Source organism: Zea mays, chromosome 1 (genome assembly GCF_902167145.1).
Source record: "Zea mays cultivar B73 chromosome 1, Zm-B73-REFERENCE-NAM-5.0, whole genome shotgun sequence".
NCBI lineage: Eukaryota > Viridiplantae > Streptophyta > Magnoliopsida > Poales > Poaceae > Zea > Zea mays.
This window is the reverse complement of record NC_050096.1, coordinates 287326167-287350658: the sequence shown is the minus strand read 5'-3', so window position 1 is coordinate 287350658 and position 24492 is coordinate 287326167. Positions and strand designations below refer to the sequence as shown.

The 24492-nt window shown below is 43.1% G+C and overlaps 4 protein-coding genes, 1 long non-coding RNA gene and 1 pseudogene across 16 annotated transcripts; 4 read left to right on the top strand and 2 right to left on the bottom strand.

Moving 5' to 3' along the window:
* Nucleotides 1–247: 247 nt before the first annotated feature.
* Nucleotides 248–515, top strand: LOC109943803 (uncharacterized). Its single transcript, XR_002266884.1, has 2 exons — nucleotides 248–340; nucleotides 432–515. It is a non-coding gene; the product is annotated as an uncharacterized lncRNA (long non-coding RNA).
* Nucleotides 516–813: 298 nt separating this feature from the next.
* LOC103645633 (HIV Tat-specific factor 1-like) lies at nucleotides 814–3493 on the top strand (annotated as a pseudogene).
* A 1043-nt stretch (nucleotides 3494–4536) lies between these two features.
* On the top strand, nucleotides 4537–6304 carry LOC111590615 (helicase-like transcription factor CHR27). The gene is made up of 5 exons (XM_023301415.2): nucleotides 4537–4740; nucleotides 5231–5431; nucleotides 5564–5652; nucleotides 5756–5836; nucleotides 5950–6304. The coding sequence occupies exons 1-5, from the start codon at nucleotides 4537–4539 to the stop codon at nucleotides 6014–6016; spliced, it is 642 nt and encodes a 213-aa protein (XP_023157183.2). The 3' UTR covers nucleotides 6017–6304.
* A 1278-nt stretch (nucleotides 6305–7582) lies between these two features.
* On the bottom strand, nucleotides 7583–10076 carry LOC111590572 (uncharacterized). 8 transcript variants are annotated; one of them, XR_004855647.1, is made up of 3 exons: nucleotides 9291–10076; nucleotides 7982–9204; nucleotides 7583–7870 (listed from the first exon to the last, which is right to left on the bottom strand). XR_004855647.1 is itself a non-coding variant. In XM_023301367.2 (3 exons), exons 1-3 carry the CDS (start codon nucleotides 9416–9418, stop codon nucleotides 7644–7646), a joined length of 492 nt encoding a protein of 163 aa, XP_023157135.1. In that variant the 5' UTR covers nucleotides 9419–10076; the 3' UTR covers nucleotides 7583–7643. The 8 variants fall into 8 exon arrangements, 4 of the variants coding, with proteins under 4 accessions (XP_023157135.1, XP_023157136.1, XP_023157134.1 ...); XR_002749703.2 differs by having other exon boundaries at nucleotides 7583–7882; nucleotides 7982–8066; XR_002749704.2 differs by having other exon boundaries at nucleotides 7982–8066.
* A 228-nt stretch (nucleotides 10077–10304) lies between these two features.
* On the top strand, nucleotides 10305–23503 carry LOC100284377 (uncharacterized). Of its 3 annotated transcripts, XM_020552707.3 has the most exons (7): nucleotides 10305–11715; nucleotides 11833–11901; nucleotides 11977–12045; nucleotides 12152–12238; nucleotides 12487–12554; nucleotides 12643–12736; nucleotides 23232–23503. In XM_020552707.3, exons 1-7 carry the CDS (start codon nucleotides 10744–10746, stop codon nucleotides 23256–23258), a joined length of 1386 nt encoding a protein of 461 aa, XP_020408296.1. In that variant the 5' UTR covers nucleotides 10305–10743; the 3' UTR covers nucleotides 23259–23503. The 3 variants fall into 3 exon arrangements, 2 of the variants coding, with proteins under 2 accessions (XP_020408296.1, NP_001353627.1); XR_002269214.3 differs by lacking the exon at nucleotides 23232–23503 and having other exon boundaries at nucleotides 11977–12064; nucleotides 12643–13334; NM_001366698.1 differs by lacking the exon at nucleotides 23232–23503 and having other exon boundaries at nucleotides 10330–11715; nucleotides 12643–12888.
* LOC103644058 (uncharacterized) lies at nucleotides 15805–22510 on the bottom strand. 3 transcript variants are annotated; one of them, XM_020540040.1, is made up of 7 exons: nucleotides 22204–22510; nucleotides 21873–22115; nucleotides 20945–21040; nucleotides 17296–17510; nucleotides 17144–17216; nucleotides 16928–17050; nucleotides 15805–16219 (listed from the first exon to the last, which is right to left on the bottom strand). In XM_020540040.1, exons 1-7 carry the CDS (start codon nucleotides 22300–22302, stop codon nucleotides 16211–16213), a joined length of 858 nt encoding a protein of 285 aa, XP_020395629.1. In that variant the 5' UTR covers nucleotides 22303–22510; the 3' UTR covers nucleotides 15805–16210. The 3 variants fall into 3 exon arrangements, with proteins under 3 accessions (XP_020395629.1, NP_001306677.1, XP_020395634.1); NM_001319748.1 differs by lacking the exon at nucleotides 15805–16219 and having other exon boundaries at nucleotides 16711–17050; nucleotides 22204–22408; XM_020540045.2 differs by lacking the exon at nucleotides 15805–16219 and having other exon boundaries at nucleotides 16929–17067.
* Nucleotides 23504–24492: the final 989 nt, after the last annotated feature.

Genomic DNA, 24492 nt, shown 5'->3' with positions numbered 1-24492 from the left:
AAGCTTTGTTTTTCCATATGCATTGTTCTAGCAAATCAGGAATTAAAAACGATCTTTATAGTCTCAGTAAATGTGTCGGTTCTTGTTTTTTGGTTTGGATCATGATCCATTTTTTTCTAAAGCCTCGTATGTTCAGTTCATCCCTGCTATTATTCTTTGTATTCAACTACTAGGTTCATCAGTTGGATGGTGCAAACCAGAGCCCCAGCTACTGCAGTGCCCCTGAGGATTTGGTTGATACTCTGAAGTTTTGTTTGCTCATAGGGCTTAAATGATCCAAATCCTGCTGTATCAGCTATAGAGGAAAGCAATGCTCTTGCCTTGGCTATTGTTCCAACAGGTAGTCTGTTACCACTGAATTCCTAGCACATGTGAAGTACCTGTCAAGTATCTTTGGTTAACCAGTCGGTTCTTTTTTGCATCTTCATCAGATGGGGCTTCCACAACTGGTAACACTGCATTTCAAGATAAGGGGTTTGATCCTACAGGATGGGAACTCGCCCTTGTTACTGCACCTAGCAACACGACTTCATCTGCGTCTGTCGGTCAATTGGTTTGTTTCTTTAACCATCGTATCCTTTTTCTGATGTATTTATGTTTCCATTGCATGTTCAAATGTTGTGGCATCTAATTATGTCAAAGCTGCTATATTCACACATCTCTGACATCATCAGAACTATTTAGTATGGTGTTCCAGTTGTACTATTAAACAAATCCATACATTTTGGTCAAAAATTTGTCCCATCATTTCTGTAGCCATATGTTCTAGAGACAACTTGTGCCATGTGCCAGGTTTTTCCGTGGATCAAGGCCATGTCGCTTGATGTACTCAGTATTGCTGTGGCCCATAGATCATATGCAGCCTTGCATATCTTATCTTACATATGACCATCATAAGGCATTTATAGTCTTATTTTCCTTTTCCCTTATTTGAAGAGTGGGGAGTGCCTAACTACATGTATAAATTCAGATCATTGTTATAGATTTTTGGCTGAAGATAAACATAATGAGTAGCTCTTCTTTTCTGCACTTCAACATTTGTGAAGATAAACATGCATAAGTCTTATGCCTTACGCCCATAATCAGTAGCTCTAAACTGCATAGTGATGCCAATGACGTTAATTACACGTTTGGCAGAGCATGTGCACCTTGTGAAATACTTCCATTCCAAACTATTAAGTTGTTTTAGCTTTTCAAGGTACATAGTTTTTACTGTACACTCTAGAAAAGTTAAAATGACCTAGAATTTGGAACGGAGGTGGTAGTAGTATACCTTGGGCACTTGAATCAATTGATCAGTATGCTAGCCAGAATGAAATTTAGAAAAGTTTAACTGGCTAAGCATTGAATCATAGCAATAATATTTCATACAATGTGGCATTGCAAACTGCGTTCAATCAAAACTAACTTGTGGCCTCGTTTTACAGGGTGGTGGATTCGACAAGCTCATTTTGGACAGCTTTTATGATGACGGGGCCTACAGGCAGAGGCAACAGCAACAGGTGTATGGTTCAGCAATGCCTAATCCATTCATGACAAATGATCCTTTCGTGATGTCAAACCATGTTGCTCCCCCACCATCAGTTCAAATGGCTGCCATGTCTCAGCAGCATCAGCAGATCCCCACGATGATGCAACCAAATCCTTTTGGACCACCTATGCAGCCACAGGTAGGCATGGGCCCAGTAACAAACAATCCCTTTCTGGTAACTGAAGTGTTCCTTTCGTCGTCGACACCAACGTCGTGCTCCACCAGGTAACTGAAGTGTTCCTCCATCTCCCGCTTAGCCTAGGTGTGAGGGTGCGCTGGGATGATGAGTTGAGATGCTGCGTCAGATCGATTTGCTGGAGAACCCGGCGATTGAGGATGTCGTCCTGCTGTCAGTGATGCTGGACGAGGTGAAGAATAAGAACCTTTTAGTTTTCAACAGGATCAAGGCACTGTGTATCAACAAAGCACGGAGATTCTATGTTTTCGCCAACGAGCAGCACATGTGAGTTGTATTCTACCATCATGTCCCTGCCCATTTGTATTTCTGTTTCAGTTGGGGTGCTCTCTTCCTATTTGAACCAAAAGGTTCCATGTCCAGTTTTATAGTCAATTGACTATTTTATGATAAAGCTGCTGGAGTTAGTAGTAACCTATTGAACTTTTGTGGTAGGAAGCTAACAAACCTCCGGACAGTTGGTTTGATCTCAAAGTAAACACACATGTCTATGTAACTGGTTTGCCTAATGATGTCACGGTGGAGGAGGTAAATTGCTTCTACCAACTAACTCTACATTTCATTTCTCTTATAGAGATAATTTTGTTTAATGACCATGTAGCAAATGCTTAATTATTTGGTTATTTAAAAAGTACTTGTTCTGCACTTGTGATGCTGGATTTCTTTTGCAGATTGTGGAGGTATTTTCCAAGTGCGGAATAATAAAGGAGGTATACTTTTAGTCTGCTATGTTGCAAAGACAAAATTGTTGTGCTGTAACATTCATTCTTGATGTTGTTTTGATGTTTCTCACTCGTGGAAAGAATTAGTTGTCAGTATTTGGACTAATTATAGTTGCGATCTGAGAACGCAACTAATTGGAATACTGGCAAAGGAACTATGCTAACTTATCAGAATCTTGGGACCTTAAATTAATCATGTCAAGGCTGTTCATTATTGCACTGTTCAACTCATCAATTATGTATTTTACTGTCTAACCAAGCATTTAGCAAATTTTAGCTGTCCTTGCAGCATGCGTTATAATACTAGATATTGGTACAGCTTTCCATTGGTCATAGATGGATATGATATTTGTTGTTGTGGATGCCTTATAAACCGAAAAGATAACAACATTTATGTGATATTTTATTTTGAGCAGGTACTATTGTTTCTCTTATATTAATATTATGTTATAAAAGCATACGGTTGTGCTGTGGCATTTATAGTTCTTTCCTGAACATCAAAGCATTTAGACACCTTTAAATGCTGATAATTTATAATACAGGACCCAGAGACTAAAAAGCCACGAGTGAAGATTTATACTGATAGAGAAACCGGCAGGAAGAAGGGTGATGCCTTGGTGACATATTTCAAGGTATCACCTTGTTAACGTGCTCAGATTATTTGGACTCATTATGCATTTCTTTTTCACGTGCCTTCTTTTTCCAATGATTCAGGAGCCTTCTGTAGCTTTAGCGGTTCAATTGTTGGATGGGACACCATTCCGTCCTGGTGGTAAGACTCATATGTCTGTAAGTCCAGCCAAATTTGAGCAGAAAGGTATTGTTTCGTGATGCCAAAATCAAATACATCAGCTACAGAACTTGTCAGCTGTCACTGATGCCATCGCATATGTACATGTTTTAGGTGATGTTTTCGTTTCAAAGAAACTGACAAGCAAAAGAAAAGGAAGATAAAGAAGGTTGAGGACAAAATGCTTCGATGGGGTAATTTGGACTGCTGTTTTTTGACAGTTGCTTTAAATTATACAGTTGATTCAAGAATAGGGTCTTATTTCATTTGTTTTCTTGACAATTTCCTCTAACTAGGTGGGCATGACGATAAGAAGCTGATGATTCCTGCTACAGTAATTTTAAGGCACATGTTCACTCCTGCTGAGCTGAGAGTAAGTAGCTGAAATATGCTTGACGCCTCCTGCAAAATGTGTTCTTTTGATCTGAGACAGCTCTTGTTGTACTTGGTTGCCCATTGGATCATTCAGGTTGCTCATATGAGGTTCATGCTTCATAGCAGCTTTATTTTCGTTCTTACTGGATTCTCACCGATAATATCCCGCAGGCTGATGAAGAGCTTCTTTCTGAGCTTGAGGCTGATGTTAGAGAGGAATGCATCAAGTTTGGTCTGGTGGATAATGTCAAGGTACACCTAACCCCCAGATATATAGTTTTTTTGTGAACTTGTCTGGAAAACAGATCTGACCAACCGCTTTCCAAAGGAAACTTCTCACCGTTTCAGTAACAATGATGAGGCACATATTTTATACTAAAGAAAAATAAGCCAAATCGGCATGGGTCAGCCATAATTTGCTTAACTGTTCCTGTTGCTGTTCTCCACTAAACCGCCACAGTTACATTGATTAAGATGCTTATTGTTTTGCTGCTTGCAGGTTTGTGAAAATAATCCACAAGGTGTCATATTGGTAAGATTCAAAGACAGGAAAGATGGTGCCAAATGCATAGAGAAGATGGACGGCAGATAGTAAGTCAACAACAACTCAATACACATATTCGATCCCCTTTGTTCTCTGATGTGGCGTATGTTTCCATCACAAACCATTTGGTATATATATCGTTCTTTTCTTCATTGGCTTTAGTGTAAAAGATATGAGTTACCCTCAGGATTGTGCATGTTTGCTTGTCTACACTTAGGATAGAAGGTCATCTATCTCTATCTCTACTACTTATTAAGTAAGCAATAGTAGTCTGCCTCCCCTCGTTCTGCCGTTCTACCATTCTGCCTCCCATCTATCTGGACCGCCTGTTTCTATTGTCTATGCCATCCAGCCGCACGCGCTCCTTCCCTGTCCACGATGTCCGTCCCCTCCCCCTCCCCACCCCGCACCAACCGCCCGCCCCATCTGCACCGCCCCTCCACAAAAACCCTAGCTCTGCTTGCGGCGGGCGGTAGCGACTGCGCGCGACGTGGAGGAGGCACCCCCACCCGCCTAACTGAACTATCATTTCCACTCAGTTGTGCTAATCCAGCATTTTCAGTACAAGAAGGATCTCCTCCTGTATTATTGTATTTTTATGAAGTCCTAATATAATCTTATGGTTACTTTCAGTAACATGATGACATCCTTGTATATTATTGTGATTGTTTTAAAATCCCAAATTTAATCTTATGTTTGTTTTCTTTGGTCAAATATAAGTATTTAGATGTTTGATAAGATTGACCATTGAGAGCCCATCTTTAATTTCATGAAATTTATTTTTATCTCTACCTTCAATTTTTTTCACGGGAAATGTTATATTGCTCTCATCATATAATGGTTGGTGTGCTGTCTGTGAATGTTACTGCATGTGTTGTTAGGCGCTTAGACTATACCTCACAACTGACTTTTGCATTGTGGGATGATGACCACAATGTTATCAATGCTGATTTGAAATAAGTCTTTTCTTATATTAAATCTTCTGCTCGGATTTGTAATTCTTTTATGTTTGACTTCTAATGTTATATTATAACTCAACATATTTGTCTTGTGACTTGAATCCAATTTTTAGGATGACCCAAAATCTAGGGTGCTGCTCGCTTTAAGGGCTGTGATAAAGTGTATCGAAGAGTATAAGCTTCAGAAGGAGTATTCACTTGGACCTCTCCAAAAGCGTGTTTCTGAGCTAAATCCCAAGGATGCAGACTACAGGGTCTTCCTGATGAGCTTAAAAGCTGGAGGAGTCGCGCTGAATCTCACTGTAGCATCTCATGTGAGCTTAGCCAACCTTATTTCTTTGCCAACTTTTGCACAGCAAAAATTTCTTAAACTTGCAGTGAACTCTACAGGGGGGAGGAGACAGTTTATTTTTCTGATAGTGGGTCCATACCTTGCTGGATTATAGGTGTTCCTGATGGACCCTTGGTGGAATCCAGCGGTCGAGAACCAAGCGCAGGACCGTATCCACCGAATTGGGCAGTTCAAGACAATCAAGTTGAGTAGAGCTCGCAATGCTGATTAGTTGAATCAATCGAAATGTTTTCCCCGGTGCAACACCCCTCTCCTTTCTAACTACCTTCCGGTTGTGGTTGGGCAGGAGCACTAGGTTTGTGATAAAGGGCACGGTTGAAGAGCGCATATTGCAACTGCAACAGAAGAAGCAGCTGGTGTTTGAAGGGTAACAGCTAGACCTCCTCCATCGTCCATCCAGTAATGTGTACTAATTTTTATTTGAGTGCCGCTGTTCTGTGAATGTCGATGCTATGCTGCTGCCTATTTCTCTTTCTCCAGCACCGTGGGGGACTCGCCGGATGCCATGTCGAAGCTTACAGAGGCGGACCTCAAGTTTCTGTTCTAGATCTAAATGCTGACGTAGTTAAGCATGAGTAGGGAGGGCAGGCTATGCTAGGACTAGGAGCACTGACTTGTTGGAAGTTGGAACCCTGACGCTGCCGCTGCCATATCACCAGTACGGACGGGGTCGGCGGTGCGTAGATCGACTGCTGATGTGCTTGTTAGAACTGATGTACCAATTCTTTTAATAAAAAACAGATAAACTTGTGGCAAGCGTCATTGCGTCAGGAAGTTGACCTCCTGAAGTTATTTGATATTGTATACTGATAAGTGATAAACTAGATTATGTAGTTTCTATGATTTTTATCATATTGATTCCGTAACAACGAACGGGCATATAACTATTGTGTTCCAGGAATCGACATATTTTGCTTTTTTGTGTTTCCATGTACATTTATCTCCACCTTGTGTTGTGAGGGTTTCAGCCCTGGGCAATTCCTTTTCCCCCTTATATATAAAAAATGGTGGACCTCATGTTTAACTTCATTTTAACTGTATGTTACTTTTTGCTTTGTATGAAGATCTATATAGCTACCCTAAGATTTATTCTCATGTGACTGACTATTCACTGAAATACTTGTTAATTGGCAAAATGGATTTGGAACTTAGAATGCACTTTCTGGAAATGTTTTGTGTTACCACAGAATTGCTGAGTTTAAAAAATTATATTTGCCACTTGATGTCTGGCTTTATAGTTTTTCTTTATTCATTATATATTAGGTAAACAATCTGATAAAATTACATTTTATCTTCAGTAATACACCCTATTAAGGAGTGGAAGCCAAAATCGACAAAGAAGTCACCGACCATCGATGCAGATAACAGTATAGCTGATGCTACATCTCCTTCAGCTATCAACTGTGAAAGTGCCAACACACTGAATGTAAACGAATTGTCTGAAAAATTTCACAAACTAACTTGCATGAGGTGGAGCATGTTATTATTCCGGAACATCTTCGTGTGCTAGAATATGAGCAGACCAAGTTAAGGTTTGGCAGTTTCACATCTGCTTTGAATTCGGAACAAGTATCTGCCTCGACCCCACAAGACACTGAGCAACTAGAACAGTTAGGTGGACCTTTCCTAATTCTTTTAATCAAAAACAGATAAACTTGTGGCAAGCGTCATTGCGTCAGAAAGTTGACCTCCTGAAGTTATTTGATATTGTATACTGGTAAGTGATAAACTAGATTATGTAGTTCCCATAATTTTTATCATATTGATTCCGTAGCAACGCACGAGCATATACCTATAACAATATAAGACATATTTTGTATATATAACACATGTGCATATATAAGTTATCGAGATATTATATGTCTCCGTTGCAACGCACGTGCACTGACCTATAAAAGTATAACACACATTTGTACATAGTTTATCGTGGTTTTATACGTGTGTATATATATATATATATATATATATATATATATATATATATATATATATATATATATATATATATATATATATATATATAACTTATTAGCCAATCATGTAACGTCTTTCAAACTCAGTTGTTTGATTTCTTTTATTACTAGGTGAGTGTCCGTGCGTTGCAACGGGAACATATAATACCACCGTTTGCATTTGAGTCGTCTAATTTAGACATATTGTAAAGGTCTTGGTGTTCAATAGAGGCGTTGAGTGCACAACCACTGGCTTGATAACCTCATGCAGAGCTTGTGCAACTTCTGGTGGCCCACAATAAAAAGGAATATAATCGTAGCAGTGCACAGGCACAAAAACAGTATTGATAGTATGAAGGAAGAATCAGCACTCGGTAAAGATTGGGAGTCGTGGCTCCTGGCATCACCGTCCCTGCCTCTCCAGCAATTGAACTTGTGGCATCTTAGTCCTGTTCCATAGGCTGAGATATCATCACTGGAGATGAAACTGGAACTGAGACCTGAACTGCCGAACTGGCGATGGAACTGAAGCGAGCTTCCACAGGCACAAGAGGAAATACCACAATAGCTAGAGAGACCACAGGTGCAGGCTTGCAGGTAGGGCCGCAACAGGTTGTGGATCGTCCAAATGTTGCTGCTCCATTTCTTGTGAAGATGAACATAAGAGCGAAAGTTGATCAGGCGACTAAAAAGAAAAACGCAAGAAACTTCTTATTAGCAAAGAAGGGGTCAAGAAATAAATAAATGTTTTTATGATAATAAGGAGCTCCAACAAAAATGGGGTGCTACATTAATAAGGAACTCAAAACTCTCATACTTTAGCGTCACTATATATTACTCCCGTACCACAGAGAAGGTAACATGTAGTGAAGAATAAAAATAATTTAGGTGTCTGCGTTGCTACGAGGTTAACAAAAATCATTACAAATCATTCATCAGAGTTAAATGAATGAGTTAAATATTGGAGAGAGGCTAAAACGCCATGGAGTTTTAATAAAAGAGATGGTTTAATTTTAGGAAATGAAAAGAGAGCATATTTTAAGGCAAAACGGGAAGCTTCAAATAACCATTTCCTTCTTTGCCTAAAACTTATACATGTGGGAACAAATTAAGAATGCAACAAGTTATGATATCTAAAAGAATGCTAAGTAGCAAAATTGACCTGCAAAGAGAGCAGAACTTTAAAAGCAAAAATTCGTTATAATGATTTTACAATGCTCGCCATACTATTTGGATTTGGGAGTTATTTTAGATATTCTTTCTTGAATGCATTCATAACCAGACAAACATTACTACTCCCTGTCCCATATACCTCCCCATGCTAATCCCTGTGATTATTAGAGTTAGAAACATTCCTCTACATGATCCAAAAAATTCTAATTAACAATACAAAGTTGCCTGAATAGCTCCTTGAGAGAAATTACATTTGTAAAGTTGTATTCACTGCCAACCTTTTGAAGAAAACCATAAAAGGCATAAACATGTATCAACTCACGATTGGTAGAAGACCATCATTCAGGCATTAATATGTTCTGAATTTAAGAGAAGACATACGTTATAAGGCACTAATATGTTCTGAATTACTCCTCAAAAGAACAATTTTAAATGTAAGAATAAAAATGATGAACCTGCTCAGCTTAGATGAAACGTTCAATTTTATGTGTTGGATGCTCATGAAAATTAAGAGAGAAAAATGGCACCAGCTGTTGTTTGAAAGAATTCTTTAGTCTCATCCTTGTTCTCAGCATACAACTCAAATATAACCCGAATCCCTCACAAATACCTGTTTCCACAAAAATGTGGTGGGTTCCTACTAATATAGAACCGTGCACATAAGAAGCTAGAAACGTTGCTAAAAGCAGTACTTACGGCGTAACCAGCTCAGGATGGAACAGCGAGCCGTCAGTGGCCAATGTGTACACCAGCGTGGCCACCACGAGCAAGCCTAGCGCTGAGAAGACCGCCCTCCACATGACGAGGGATACCTGAGTCGCCATGGTCACAATCGAGAAGAAATGATCGCAGATTTAGTAGGGAAGGGCGAATAGTTGCCGGTGTAAACCAAAGCCTTGGGGAGTGGGGACGTGATCGATCTGCGGCATGGAGGCGGAGCACCGGGTGTAGAGCTGGTGGCGGGGGGCGTGGAATCATGGAGACGTGCGGGGCTTGCGGATGGAGCCAGACTGCTAGAGAACGGTGGGGCGGGGTGGGGGCGGCTCGAGAGGATCGCGGGTTTGGGGGCAGGGCCACGGGGGAGGTGGCGGCTGGCTGTTGCGGCTCCCGAGCATCACGACCGCACCTCGGCACCTGGGCAGCCGCCACGCGCAGCCCACCCTACCACGGCACCGTCTCTAGAGCTAGGGGCGACCATGCCGGAGATGGCCATTTTCGCCGTGGACAAGCCCGCCGCCTCCCTCCCTTCATCATTTGCTGCCACGATCGGTGCAGGTGCTGTCGCCCTGGACAAGCCCACCACCTCCCTCTCTTCCTCTGCTGCCACGATCGGTGCTGGGGCCTCGGCGGCGGCGTCGAGATCTCGCGAGCGACGAGTGCGCTAGAGACGGGATTTGCGCGCTTGGGGATCGCGGAGGATAGGGGCATAACCGTGGATATGGACGCCTACACTATTGTCTTAAAGAGTAGTATAGATGTGATTAAATATAAATATCCACAAAGCTTCTTTTCTTCTACTGAAAATAGGATATGAAAAATACCATAAGCATCAAGGCATCAATGTACAGATATACTAGTGATGGGAAGCACAAAGTACACCGAGCACCAAATTATCCAAGCATGGAAAAGGTCTCTCACTCTCAATCGTTTTTTACTATTTACTTTTCCAGAATGTTATAAAACACGCGACATCCAGTTTTTACCCACCCACACGGGCCAGCCACTGGCCTGTGGCCACCGCACTCGTTCCAACTAGTTGGGCCAAAAATCCGGTAACTCCGCGTCGTCCCTTCCCTCCCGGCTTCCAGGGTCCAGGCCTCCCGCCTCCCTGCACAGCACAGCACAGCACAGCACCCCGCATCTCTCCCCTTCCTCACCAACCCCGCCGCCTCCGACGTTCACCTCGGCGGCCGCCACCGGCGAGGCCGCACCTCGCCGGTCACCCACCCCCGCTACTCGATATTATATCCTACTCCGAGGATCCGCGTAGCCGCCTCCGGCTGCCCACCCGCGGAACTCTAGATCTCCGATACCCCGCGCTCCCTCCCGCCGACGGCCACCCGACCGGAATGGGCCGCTGTCTTCAGTAAGGTCTAAGGACCCAAGGGAACCCTCCTCCGCCTTCGCTCGTGCGCGAAGCGCGGCCGCGATGGCGATCCGCATTACGGTGTCCTACTCGGGCTACGTGGCGCAGAACCTGGCCGCGTCCTTCGGCCTCCGCTGCACCGTGGCTGCGGGCGCAAGCGCGGCGCTCGGCCCGGGGTGCCGCTTCCTCCAGGACGCGCTATCCCACCCCTTCTGCCTCTTCGCTTCCTCCCGCCGCGCCGACCCCCACCATGACGCCGAGGATCACAACCACCCGAAGCCCAGGTCCAAGGCTCTAGCCCCCGCCGCCGCAGCAAGAGGAGGCGGCCACTCATTGCTGCTGCCGCGGTCGTGTTCCGGGAAGGCGGCGCCGCCGGTGGATGACCCCCCAGCCTCGTTGGCCGTGGGGCTGCTGTCGGTGTTCGCGTCTGGGATGGGATCGACTGGTGGCATTGCTGGTGCGTCCTCCCTTGCTGCGTCGCCGTCAATATCAGCCGGGTTCAACCCTGCGGCGCTCCTCCCGTTCTTGCAGGCGAGCAAGTGGCTCCCCTGCAGCGACATAGTCACTGTTGCAACGACGTCGCGCAGCTCAGGACGCCCAGCAGGTTCAACTGCTTCGCCTGTACCGCGGACAACTGCACCATCGCCCCGTCCTACACAACGCGCAGCCGCTCCATCTCCCTGCCCTGTGCCATCACCTGCTGTTGCTGCTCCTTCCAAGGTCGGCATACAAGCATTGGTTGGTAGTGCTAGCATCGCCTCAGGTTCAGCTGAGATTGGAAGGGGAGCCATTGCCTCTGGTGTGGCTGGAATGGTGAAGAAGAGTGGTGCTAGTATTCCTGCTGGTGCAGGGGTGAGAAGGAAGACTGGTTGGCTCTCAAAGTGGGTGAGCTCATGCTCAGATGATGCAAAGACAGTCTTCGCCGCCGTGACCGTGCCACTGCTCTATAAATCATCCCTAGCTGAGCCGAGATCCATCCCATCCAGGTCAATGTTCCCAACATTTGATGTTGGTGACCGGATCCTTGCTGAGAAGGTAGTATGTTTTATTTTGGTTCCCTTTGTTATATGAATACAGATGTGAATTTATAATGTATCATCTGCTTCTATTGGTGAACATGCATCTAATGTCTAGCCCCTATTGTGGCTGTAGGTTTCGTACATTTTCCGGGAGCCAGAAATTTTGGACATTGTGATATTTCGTGCACCTCCAGTCCTTCAGGTGTGATACATTGTTTCTCCATTGTCTTATGTAGTTCTTCGGGGCTTCTTATTATAATCAGAACAATCTTTGTAGGCATTGGGCTACAACTCAGGTGATGTGTTCATCAAGAGAGTTGTGGCTAAGAGCGGGGACACCGTTGAAGTAAGCTTTTATCCCAATGGTAGTAACCTTCTCTATATTTTCCATCATTTTGGCATTACTTTTTTTGGGAGTATATGAGCTTATCAGTGTCCCTTGTATTTAATAGGTACGTGATGGTAACTTGTTGGTTAATGGAGTAGTTCAGGAGGAGGAATTTGTGCTGGAACCAGCCAACTATGAAATGGATCCGCTGGTATAATAACTAATCTTACCACATGCTACTAAAGAACCATTTTTTGTAGTCCTGTTAAATTAACACCATCATAGTTATGTGGCATCAGTTCTTTACTTTTGAATTGTTATAAATAGGTTGCAGCCTCGAAATTATTCCTGTGTTCTATGTTGGTGGATAGTTCTATAGGCTGCACCTGTTATGTGTTGATCACATATTAAGTTTACTATTTTCATCCAATGAATCCTGATTTATTGTTGCTTGGCCAGACTGTGCCTGAAGGCTATGTCTTTGTCCTGGGGGATAACAGAAACAACAGCTTTGATTCACATAACTGGTATGATAAACCTCTAATAGATGCTTTATGTTTCATTTATAACCCCAGTTTCTACAGCAATAGCTCACGTGTTGTGTGGTTTCTGCAGGGGTCCACTTCCATTTAAGAACATCCTTGGGAGATCTGTGCTCCGATACTGGCCACCATCGAGGATAACAGATACAATATATGAGCATGACATAGTGCAGTACACAGCTGCTGCATCCTGATAGTACATTGTGGCAATACCACATGCTGCAGGTCCATTTTTCCTTTCCCTGCTGACAAAGGGTTATGCTGAGCCTTTAGGGCTTGTTCGGTTATTTTCAATCCATATGGATTGAAGGGGATTGATACGGATTGAGGGGGATTTTGACTTACTAGGGATTGAAACCCCCTCAATCCCCCTCAATCCATATGGATTGGGATATAACCGAACAAGCCCTTAGGTTCTTTATTTACTGGCTGTAGCCTTGCCTCAAATGTCGATTGCGCAGCTTGGCAGACAGATTGATTTTTTTTTCACTCCCTACGGGCAGATGCTTGTTCGAAAGCAACAAATTTTCTCTGTAGCTAAGAATGAATGTCATATAAATGTTGCAGAAGTAGATGAACGAGCATCAATGAGTGATAAGGATGTCAGTTCTCTTGTTTTATGTGACGACATGTTGTTCAAAACTTATGTAAAAAGGAAATACAAAGCATAAAAGGCTGCTCAACTTGTGCTATGTATCTATTCATTATTGCATCTAGGACCAAAGATTAAGGCAAGGTCAGCCTGGTGCAAAGGTTTTGGTTGAATCCATATATCCTGCCTCATAAGGCTTCTTGTGATGGCAAAATTTTGGAATAGAATCCATGTACCCTATTACGTAGTGGTTTCGTTTGCTCTGCTCGGATCGACGAAAGTGGCTCGAAAACGGTGGCACAAAAAAAGAAAGCATCACGGTCACGGCTTGGCCTAGCCCCTTTTTTTTCAAACGCTTGCTTTTTGTGTGATCTATGTCAAAATAAAACTGATTCTTCTAAATTCTATATAATATTATAAAGCTCCTATGTACTGAAGATATTTGATCTGTGTGTAGCTTATAAGCTATTGGTTAAAATAAGCTGAAATCGACGTCCAAATGATATGTTTTTTACTTCATTTCAGCCTCACTTATTCCTACCCTTGTTATTTGTATAAAAAAACAGAATCAACCTAGCTTATTTTGACAATCCTTTTTATTATAGAAAAAACTCCAAATTACTCTCGACAATGTTCATATAACTACTTAAACTATTTTCAGTTCATTTTATCTCTCCATTTCTTTGAGTCCGTTCAATTTACACCTTAATAGAAATTTGTCCTTTTCATTTCCAAACTGAATTTTTATTTCAATTTTTTACCTGTTAGTAGCTAACAACATAATTTAGCTTAGCAAAATATATTATGTTTTTTATAATTATTTTGATAGGTTAGTAATTAGATAAAATAATAAATTTAATAAGATAAAATTAAATATAAAATAATAATGAAAAATTTTAACATATTTTTCTACATAAGTTATGATTTTCTCAGTCACCTAGGAAATACAAACTTCAAATTTAACTTATACATAGAGATACAAAAAAAAAGAAAAATCTCTCTCTAATAAGATTGTCTTTGTTCGTTTCTACATATACAAATTAAATTTTAAATTCATATTTTTTGAGGTGATTAAAAAGACATCATACCTTATATTGAAAAATATGTTAATAATTTTTCATCATTATTTTGTATTTAGTTTTGTAGCATTAATTTTTTTGTCTTATCAGATCCCTAACCTATAGAAGTAATTATAAAAATAGAATTTATTTTTTAAACTAAATTATGCTATTAGCTACTAAAAAATTTTGACTGAAAACTCAATTTGTACATAAAGAACTTAAAAGAAAAATCTTGTTAATTGTTAAATTGAACCGACTCAAAAGAGGAGGGTAAAATGAAAAAAATATTTTAGAGAATTATATAAAAATTGGTCGTAGGTAAGGGGAAGGGAGTAATGTGGTGAGGAACGTGGCTTGGTGTCTTTGGCGCCACCGTAATGACTATGCTCAATGGTGTGCGGCCTAGTATTTCCAAGGCCCTCATTCTGGCTGAAGATGATTTTAGGTTGTGGTGTATGGCTGGAGCAAAAGGTTTGTCCTTGCTCTCACCTTATGTGGTTGACTCGGGTTGAGGTGTTTCTTGGGTTTGTAGCTTGCATGTTGTGTTGTGTCGTGTTGAGTGTGTGTGTGGCGGCGGAAGGCTATGTTGGTCTCTTTTGTAATATGTTGTTTCTTTCTCTCTTCAATAAAATGATACGTAGCTCTCATATATGTTTGAGAAAAAAAAACTAGTTATCTGTCGCTGCAGTTAAGACTGGATGTTCCGATTCTCCGATTAGTTCGGGTCGGGTAATTCTGGTTTTGATAAATTTGAGTAATATATTTTGTTACCCGATCACAGTCTTACCAAAACGCTACCGCGGGTTCAGTTATATCCAATTTACCCGAACACAATTTACCCGAACATCATCGTCAACCTTAGCACTCGTGATCCTTAACCAGTGAGGTGAGTGAGGTTGTGACTTGTGAGGAGTAGAGGTCAGAGGACAGAGGTGGACGAAGGAGGCAGCGACAGCGAGCGTCGTGACGCCGTCATGGTCGCGCCGGCCTCCAGGCACTTGAGGTCGCTCCGGCGTCCGGTTATCCAGCCTCTGGGCAGGCGGGCACAAGGAGAGCGACGAGTGACAGCTAGGTTATGGAGGGATTGGAAGCTGCTACGGCCTGGGGAGTGGCTGAGATGTCGAATGCTAGAATAGGGAGGACACCTTATGGATAGAGTCATGGAGAAAGCGGATTGATTTGTTGATGGGTTGCGTGGCTCATGTCCGCGTGTTTCCTGTTGTACTGAAACATCCACGTGCTAGAGGGCAGGTGACACACTGACACTGTTTCGGGCACCGGTGGTGCTACCCGAATTATTCAAACAAAATTCGGGTAATAGCATTTACTATCAAACTAGACATCGGGTACTACAGATTCGTGTAATTCGGGTCTGAGTCCGGATTTTTCAGGTTCGAGTAACAGGTAATATCCCCAGGCTTAGCTGCAGTGTGCAGATTTTGAACGATGTTGGTACCAACTTTTGAGGAAGACAATACGACTTCCATTCTCTGTGTGCATCAAGACTAGACAGCCATTAAACTCATAATAATAGATATATGGCCATTTGAAATTACCAGTTTTTCCCTCCCTTTTCGCGTCATAGAAAAACTACGTGCATCTCCATTCCATATATCATTGCTAAAGGCCAAAATACTGCAGATTCGACAATTACAAAATACGATCGCCACAGCGAAAGCCACGTTCCTCTCCAGTCTCCACAGACCATTGACCCTCCAATTTGCGAAGGTTCAACAACTCAGTAGAAAACTACATTCCTCTCCAGTGAACATTGGTTTTCACGACTCAGTTCAAAAGGGAAACACAAACGCTGCATCAGAACTAGAACTCCAGCCTGTAGGAGAAAGCTTGCAGGGACACACACCAATCCACTCCAGAACTATCGGAACTTAAAACTACAACATGTCATCATATTTGTCCTCCAGTAGTGACGAGTTTGGCACCACATCAGAAGATTCTTGCCCACTGGCAAGCAGGTTGTACTGATATTACAGAAGCTGTAGAGAAAACCAAATTAGCTGTGAATGTCGTACTGATATTACACATTATATCTATTTCTGATAACTAAAAGGTGCCCTTCTCGTCTAGAAGAACATGCAGATTGATCAGAAACTAAAAGGAAAAAGTCGTCCTTTTATCCAGACCAAGTAGCTGAGCTGGGATTGAAGTGTTTTATCACATTCAAATATATACTAGCTACTTATTCTTGTGAGTGTAATCCATAGTTTTATTATTTGCATTTGAGAGCAAACTATATGATAAAAAATAGACATGTGAAGCTAAGCAAGAATACCATGCCAATGAGGCCAAAATAAAATTAACTTATATTTTTTTCATACTCAGCATAGTAATCAGATAACACCAGTGTGTTTTTTTTACAACGGTAAGCCCAAATTTCTTTACCGAAGCACAATGTCAATGAGTCCATAATAGCAAAATAAAAGCGCCCACCCGCCAAACATCTATATATCACAGAGGGGCTGAAAAATATGGAACTACTGTATCCACACAAAAGCTAAGATTAATTGCCTCCCCAGATGAGGCAGGCAACAGAAGTTTAGCAACTTCGACACATGGTCCATAACTAAGATCACAGTACATAGGCTGGCTTCTACTTACACTAAACACCATGGTTATCTCCAAGGAACAAGAACACTAAACACCATGGCTCAGAAGATATCTTGCATATTCACTTATCGTTTTACCTTTGATCTTGTGACATCTTTTTGCTTAATGCAACTGCCTGAAGGGTCTGCATTCTTCTTTATCCATGGATGCTTCATGATGTCTTCAAGGCAAAGCCTCTTGCTTGAATCCTTAACTAGAAGCTGCATACACAATCACACTTAACAATCAATAGTTCAGGCAACACCCATCACTTTTGATTAATCTCTTATATAACCACTACTTTTAGATGTCACCTTGGAAATGAGATCCTTAGCCTCTGAAGATACACAAGGAGATGAAGGGAATGCCAAATCCACCCTAACTATCCTGCACAAAATTCACATGGCACAAAATGATAAGGAATGAAGATCAGGAAGAGAGAAAAAACAGATCTATCAGCCCATACCTTCTCAAGGTATCATCCTGTTCATCAGCTTCAAAAGGAGGTGAACCATATAAGAACTCATAGCACAGGATTCCTAATGTCCAGTTGTCCACAGCATGGTCATGAGCTTTTTTCTCTACCATCTCTGGTGCCAGATAATCGATTGTGCCACAGAGTGTGTGGCGTTTAGCATTTGAACGAGCCGCCCATCCAAAATCTGCAATTTTAAGCCGGCCCTGGAGAAAAAGTTAACTAGTTATCAAATCATCACCTAGCATTTGATGCGTCAAGAATAATACCCATCACACGACAATGCAGTTTTTCAGAAATGAGGCATTGAAGAAACATTTGTATAACCATTTCTCCACGTATGTTAGTGAACCGGCAATAAACTGTTATATGTGTTTTCAGATTTATTCAGATGCATGATATATATCCTGTCCAGGTGTAACTTGTATTCAAGATGAATTGCCCTTACTCTAAACCCTAAACCCTTGCAAAGAGCCAAGTCTGCATTGTTTGCATAAACAGTAAAATACTTTTATAATGTACACTTAAGAAGGGCAAACATTTAGAGATAATTTTCAACCTATGAGAAAAAGCTGTAAATTGGATTCTTGAGCAAACTCAACGTAATGGTTCTATTATATTCTTATAACGAAATGGTGCAAAAACTACAGGCACTACCCTTAGATATTAAAATTCATTTTTTTGTAGAATAAGACCGTCTGGTAAAGCTAAAAGGCCTCTAGCTAAGTTGGTTAGATGGTCTGTATAGCACTCATGTCCTAAATTCGACTACCCGTGTCAAGGCCTAAGGAGGCTCATGGAGGGGATGTGGCAGCAGCAGCCATGGATCCTCCAAGGGGATTAGATAAGGATAGTTAGAAATAAGATTAGAAGATTAGATTTATTGCTTAGAGTCCAAGTTATGTAGAGTCCAAGGTACCCTCTCTATATAAGGAGAGTGACTGTATCAGTCTAAGGCAAGCAAGAACAACGATAATACTTCTTGCCCGGCCGTGGGCGAAAGGCCCCCGGCCGAGGTTCTAGCCTCCAATCCCATGTTCCAATCCTTCCTCAATTCCCAAATCCCATCTCTAGTCAAAACAATCTAGTATTCGGAGCCAATTTTTTTCCCACCGCCCTTCCATCGCGTCTGTTCCTGCGCTGATCGCCCGCAACGCGTAGCCGCAACCACATCTCCATCGTGCGTCCGCCACATCTACGTAGTCACTCACCACCACACCTCAAACGGCGCGCATACAGCCGACCCGCTAGCGCCGACGCGTGATCCCTCGTGTGCAACCCGGCGACCCACTCTGCGCCCCCCGCCAGGCCACTTCCACGCCAGAGGCCTCGCTGATCTGGGTCCGCTACCGCCTCCACCTCCATGCCGGCAGGTTGCGACACCCTCTGCACCATCAGGACGCCTCTGCCCCACGCCGCCGGGCGCCACCTCCGCACCACGCTGTGGGCGCCACAGCGGGTTTCCTAGACCCAATCGGACCCGATGTCGCGCGGTAGTGGCTCGTTCGGGCGTGTAGCCCCGTGGTACGCGCTGAAAGACCCATCGCTGCCCAAGCCATGGCGCGGGCTCGTCGACGACATCACCAGCTACCTCTACTACTGGAACCCTGACACCAACGTCACACAGTACGAGCGGCCCACGACCACACCTCTGTCTCTCATGGTCCTTAGGTTCCCGAGGTGTACTTCGACATTCTGTTTGCTTAGGTTCCCGAGGTGTACTTCGACAATCTGTTTGCGTGGCTCAATGGCTCAACACCATCAGCATGGCGCTCTCCAGCAGCACGCCAATAACGGCCTGGTCGTCATCGGCCGTTTCGGCACCTACATCTTTGTGAACAGCGATGCCTACCAGTTGCTTTGCACCCTCGAGGCTGTCTTCATCATCGGCTGCATGGCTGACGACACTAGGGGCAACCATACTAGGACTGGTATACCAGCCCCCGGCGCCAACCCTCGCTGCTGCTACCATGCCAGTGACCGCAACACCCCACTCCTTGCCCATCTACGATGGCAGCGGTGACCCTCTGGGATGGTTAAACGACAGCGAACGGTTCTTCTGGAGCCAGCGCACCCTGGAGTCCGACAAGGCCTAGTTGGCATAGTATCACCTCATGGGCCACGCACATACGTGGTTCTAGTGGCTGGAACACGGCGAGCATCAGGTCACGTGGCCACAGTTCAAGATCATGTGCCAGCAGCGCTTTGGTTCCCTCGCGGTAGTGGCGACTTCTGCTGCCACGTTTGTCGTGTCCTCGTCGCCGACACCGCCCCCGTCATCAGGGGCAGCCATCACCACTACCCTTGACCCCAAGAGCGACGTCTAGCAGAGTGTGGTTGCTCCACGACAGACGACGACGATCGTCCACCTGCAGGTTGCAGCACGCGGTTTACTAGCGCGTCGACGAGTGAAGCAGATGTTGGCGATGTTCCATTGCGGGGAGTCGTAACTGCACCAGCGCGGCCCAGCAACATGGTGGTTGTTCACCTCACCGTACGAGAGGCTGCAAGACACGACGCCCCTCTGCATCGCTCTGTCCGGCGCTGGCCCTCATCTGTGGCGACCGAGCAACTACCTCGACTACTCTCCTTCGTACAAGGGGATCTGGTGGCCTTGCCACCCTCTGCTCTAGCCACGCCACCCTCTGTGCACTGGTGGTCACAGAACCAAGAGGTGTTGCGCTGCACGGGATCCACTTGCTACATGCAACACCAACGTCGACCTCCACGGGCCTCCGAAGGTTGCTGTGTCTTTACCTCCGTGGTTCCAGCTCACGCCCTCCTCTTCGTTGTGTAACGTTTCATTGGGAAACAGGATGATGCTTGCAGTTGCAATATTTCTAGAAAAATTAAAAAATCAATCGATATGTAAAAGGTTCATTTTTCGATGATAGCTAAGGTCTTTACAGGTCGTTTGTTGAATGTTGCAGCTCGAGAACGAGCTGCTTGTCCAGTGGGGGTGAGTGTCAGGGCCTAAGGAGGCCCACGGAGGGGATGTGGCAGCAGCAGCCATGGGCCCTCCAAGGGGGATTAGATAAGATTAGTTAGAGATAAGATTAGAAGATTAGATCTATTGCTTAGGGTCCAAGTTACGTAGAGTCCAAGGTAACCTCTCTATATAAGGTGAGGGATTGTATCAGTCTAAGGCAAGCAAGAACAAGGATAGTACTTCTTCTTGCCCGGCCGGGGTTCTAGCCTCCAATCCCCTGTTCCAATCCATCCTCAATTCCCCAATACCATCTCTAGTCATAACAGTGGGAGCGAATTTTAGTCCATGGTTTAAAAAATCACCTCGTCCGTCCCACGCCAAAGCACAGGTCTAAGGTCTAGCCCGAGTCGCGGTCGTTCTTATATGGGCTACGGTTTCGCCGTGTATGAGTGGGGTAGGGGTTTTCTCGACCTGCTGAGCTGGTCTTCTTAATATAATGTCGTGTGGCAGTTTTACCCCCACATGTCAAGTTTTTTTAAAGCCATCTGGTAATAAAAGTTAGTAAATTACAACAACACAAAACAGTAAAAGTACAAAGACATACACGGATAAAATTGTTTGCAACAATAAATAACAACAGAATAAACGCATGAATCAAATATGGTGCTAGAAACAATAACAGCCGCAACAACTTCATAAAGAAGAACCAACCTCGATGTCGATTAGCAAATTCTCAGGCTTGATGTCCCTATGAATGACTTGCTTTTTGTGACAGTATGCCAGTGCACCAGCAAGACTCGCTACATACTAAAACACATAAGATTCACGGTTATCACAATCTAACAAAAGAATGGCAAACCAGAAGGAAACCTGCATACACACACACACACCATGCTCTAGGGTGTGGTATGCCAATGGCAGCACAAGTTCTTGGCAATAATGGCATCATCACAAGTTGAGACTGAGACAGTGTCATGTTAAAAGAGATGTCATGCATTCTCTCTATGTTTTGTGTATAAATGTATGGGTTCAGGGCAATAAAGTCATAAACTGCAGAGCGCACTGCATGTGTGACACATGATTAGCAGTTCACATAAACATTTGGTTCAGCTTAACTTATACTCCTATGCATTAAGAGTTTCTAAAGAATACTTAATGCTGCAATCAGATAATGCAAAGATCCATAAAATCCAAAATATCATTTTGAAAGTTTATTAAATGGCACTAAAAATTTGCAAATATCGAATTTTGTTCAATGTCAACTGCCTTTGATGTGACTTGTAACCATTGGCCATTGCACACAATGTACCAGCAATTGATGACTCCTGTCATACACGATATCTGATTCCAGTAAAATCAAGTTAGGCCATTACTCAAAACTTTCTTGCTACCATTCATGACCTGAATAGAAGTAATATCACAGAATTACCAACCATATAACTACTCGGCTCATGGTCTAGCTGCCTAGTTCTCGGGAACTTTGTATGTACACAGTTGCTGTCACATGAGACTTTGCATCGGTTATTATGGTTCAGGTTAACATGATTTAGGTTAATAACAGTAGGAGGAATGGCAATCCAGCCGTAGGCACAACCGGGAAATAAAAGTGAAGCAAAAGGAAAACGGGGGGGTTTTTTACTGTGGCGGACGTGCGCTCGGTGAAGCGGCCAGCAGCGCGAAGGACCTTGTAGAGCTCGCCACGGGCCGCGTACTCGAGGACGAGGACGACTCGCTCTTCGTCGTGGAACCAGGTGAAGAGGCGGAGCACGTTAGGGTGGTCGAGACTCTGCTGGATCTCGATCTCCCGCCGCAGGTGCGCGTGGAAGTGGTACTTCTGCAGTTTCGCCTTAAATATCACCTTGAGCGCCACCACGTACCCGCTCTGGATCGTCACCGCGCGTAGATTAACTTCCATGTAGGCGATATTTTAGGGTAAATCGAGAGAATTGGAAGGGGCTGATTGGGCAGACCTGCTTCTCGCGGGCGAGGTAGACCTTGCCGAACCTGCCCTCACCGATGTACTTGCTGATTTCGAAATCGGACAAGCTCCACACCTCACTCGTCGACATCGTAGGCGGGAGCGGCAAATGGTGGGGCGAGGAACGAGGTGCGAGTTGGAGAAGACGGCGACGAGTTGCGTCGAGGAGACGGAAAAGGAGAACGGGTTTGCAATTTGAAATGGAGAACGGCGGCCGGCTGATCAGTACCGTTTGGTTGGGGAGCGCGAAGTGCCAAAGGTGGGAGATAGTTCACTGTACAACTTCGGCCCATTAACTTACAATACCGACATCTGTCTAGACGCCGCGCTTCCTATATGGCTTTGCAATCTGGTTCGCTAGCAAAACGTTAAACAGGCCCCTTAGCGTGCACCCACCAGGCCTCTAGTGGGCTTGGGCCGTTCTGCGGATTAAACATCTTACTTAAAATCAATCTGTTAAAGTAATTTCAAAGCATGAAATAATTTGTGTAGATGTCGGTAACTGTACATTTTTTTTACATGGCTTATAAAGTTGCGCCAACATGTATATACTACAATGTCGTAAGTTTCTATAAACTTCCTTCGGGAGTACACCCTCCATCCCAGAAAAAGTAGTTCGAATCTCTTGCTAGGGCTTTACCTCACCTTGCCAGCTAAAGACGTTTGGGGTACGTTTGGATCTTTTACTATCTACTGTATAGGCAAGAAATTGATATTGCACAAAACATTTGGATGTTGTAGGATGAAGGATGCCAGCTAGAAGAGACGCGAATAGACAGTTTTAAATAAAATTGAACACGCTGAGTAAATTTAGTTAGAATCATAAGAGAATTAAATACTCCAACATAAGTTGAACTAAAATAGATGCTTTATGTTTCATTTTTAACCCCAGTTTCTACAGCAATAGCTCACGTGTTGTATGGTTTCTGCAGGGGTCCACTTCCATTTAAGAACATCCTTGGGAGATCTGTGCTCCGATACTTATCGAGGATAACAGATACAATATATGAGCATGACATGGTGCAGTACACAGCTGCTGCATCCTGATAGTACATTGTGGCAATACCACATGCTGCAGGTCCATTTTTCCTTTCTCTGCTGACAAGGGATATGCTGAGCCTTTAGGTTCTTTATTTATTAGCTATTTGGTTGTAGCCTTGCCTCAAATGTCGATTGCGCAGCTTGGCAGACAGATTGTTTTTTTTTTCACTCCCTACGGGCAGATGCTTGTTCGAAAGCAACAAATTTTCTCTGTAGCTAAGAATGAATGTCATATAAATGTTGCAGAAGTAGATGAACAAGCATCAATGAGTGATAAGGATGTCAGTTCTCTTGTTTTATGTGACGACATGGTGTTCGAAACTTATGTAAAAAGGAAATACAAAGCATAAAAGACTGCTCAACTTGTGTTATGTATCTATTCATTATTGCATCTTGGATCAAAGATTAAGGCAAGGTCAGTCTGGTGTAAAGGTTTTAGTTGAATCCATGCATCTTGCCTCATAAGGCTTCTTGTGATGGCAAAATTTTGGAATAGAATCCATGTACCCGATTACGTAGTGGTTTCGCTTGCTCTGCTCGGATCGTCGAAAGTGGCTCGAAAACGGTGGCACAAAAAAGAAAGCATCACGGTCACGGCTTGGCCTAGCCTCTTCTTTTTTTCAAACGCTTGCTTTTTATGTGTTCTATGTCAAAATAAAATCGATTCTTCTAAATTCTATATAATATTATAAAGCTCCTATGTACTGAAGTTATTTGATCTGTCTGTGTAGCTTATAAGCTATTGGTTAAAATAAGCTAAAATCAACGCCCAAACGATATGTTTTTTTACTTCATTCCAGCCTCACTTATTCCTACTCTTGTTATTTGTATAAAAAACAGAATCAACCTAGCTTATTTTGACAATCCTTTTTATTCTAGAAAAAACCCCCACATTACTCTCGACAATGTTCGTGTAACTACCTAAATTATTTTTCAATTCATTTTATCCCTCCATTTCTTTGAGTCCGTTCAGTTTACACCTTAATAGAAATTTGTCCTTTTCAATTTCAAACTGAATTTTCAGTTCAAAATTTTACCTATTAGTAGCTAACAACATAATTTAGTTTAGCAAAATATATTATGTTTTTTATAATTATTTTTAATAGGTTAGTAATTAGATAAAATAATAACTGTAATAAGATAAAATTAAATATAAACTTAAAATAAAATAATAACTTTAATAATGAAAAAAATAACATTTTTTCTCCATAAATTATGATTTTCTCAATCACCTAGAAAA

Bases quoted from the DNA above. Each gene is read 5' to 3' on its own strand.
- LOC100284377 (XM_020552707.3), top strand. From the start codon at position 10,744: ATGGCGATCCGCATTACGGTGTCCTACTCGGGCTACGTGGCGCAGAAC. The intron at 12,239-12,486 runs GTATAATAACTA...TTGCTTGGCCAG, and splicing joins ACTATGAAATGGATCCGCTG to ACTGTGCCTGAAGGCTATGT. The intron at 12,737-23,231 runs GTGCAGTACACA...GAGCATGACATG, and splicing joins CAATATATGAGCATGACATA to GTGCAGTACACAGCTGCTGC.
- LOC111590572 (XM_023301366.2), bottom strand. From the start codon at position 9,418: ATGGCGACTCAGGTATCCCTCGTCATGTGGAGGGCGGTCTTCTCAGCG. The intron at 8,107-9,290 runs GTAAGTACTGCT...TTTTCTTTTTAG, and splicing joins CATCCTGAGCTGGTTACGCC to TCGCCTGATCAACTTTCGCT.
- LOC111590615 (XM_023301415.2), top strand. From the start codon at position 4,537: ATGTCCGTCCCCTCCCCCTCCCCACCCCGCACCAACCGCCCGCCCCAT. The intron at 5,653-5,755 runs GTTGAGTAGAGC...GTGGTTGGGCAG, and splicing joins GGGCAGTTCAAGACAATCAA to GAGCACTAGGTTTGTGATAA. The intron at 5,837-5,949 runs GTAACAGCTAGA...CTCTTTCTCCAG, and splicing joins AAGCAGCTGGTGTTTGAAGG to CACCGTGGGGGACTCGCCGG.
- LOC103644058 (NM_001319748.1), bottom strand. From the start codon at position 22,302: ATGTCGACGAGTGAGGTGTGGAGCTTGTCCGATTTCGAAATCAGCAAG. The intron at 22,116-22,203 runs GTCTGCCCAATC...GTGACGATCCAG, and splicing joins ACCTCGCCCGCGAGAAGCAG to AGCGGGTACGTGGTGGCGCT. The intron at 17,217-17,295 runs GTATGGGCTGAT...AATTTTGTGCAG, and splicing joins CAGGATGATACCTTGAGAAG to GATAGTTAGGGTGGATTTGG.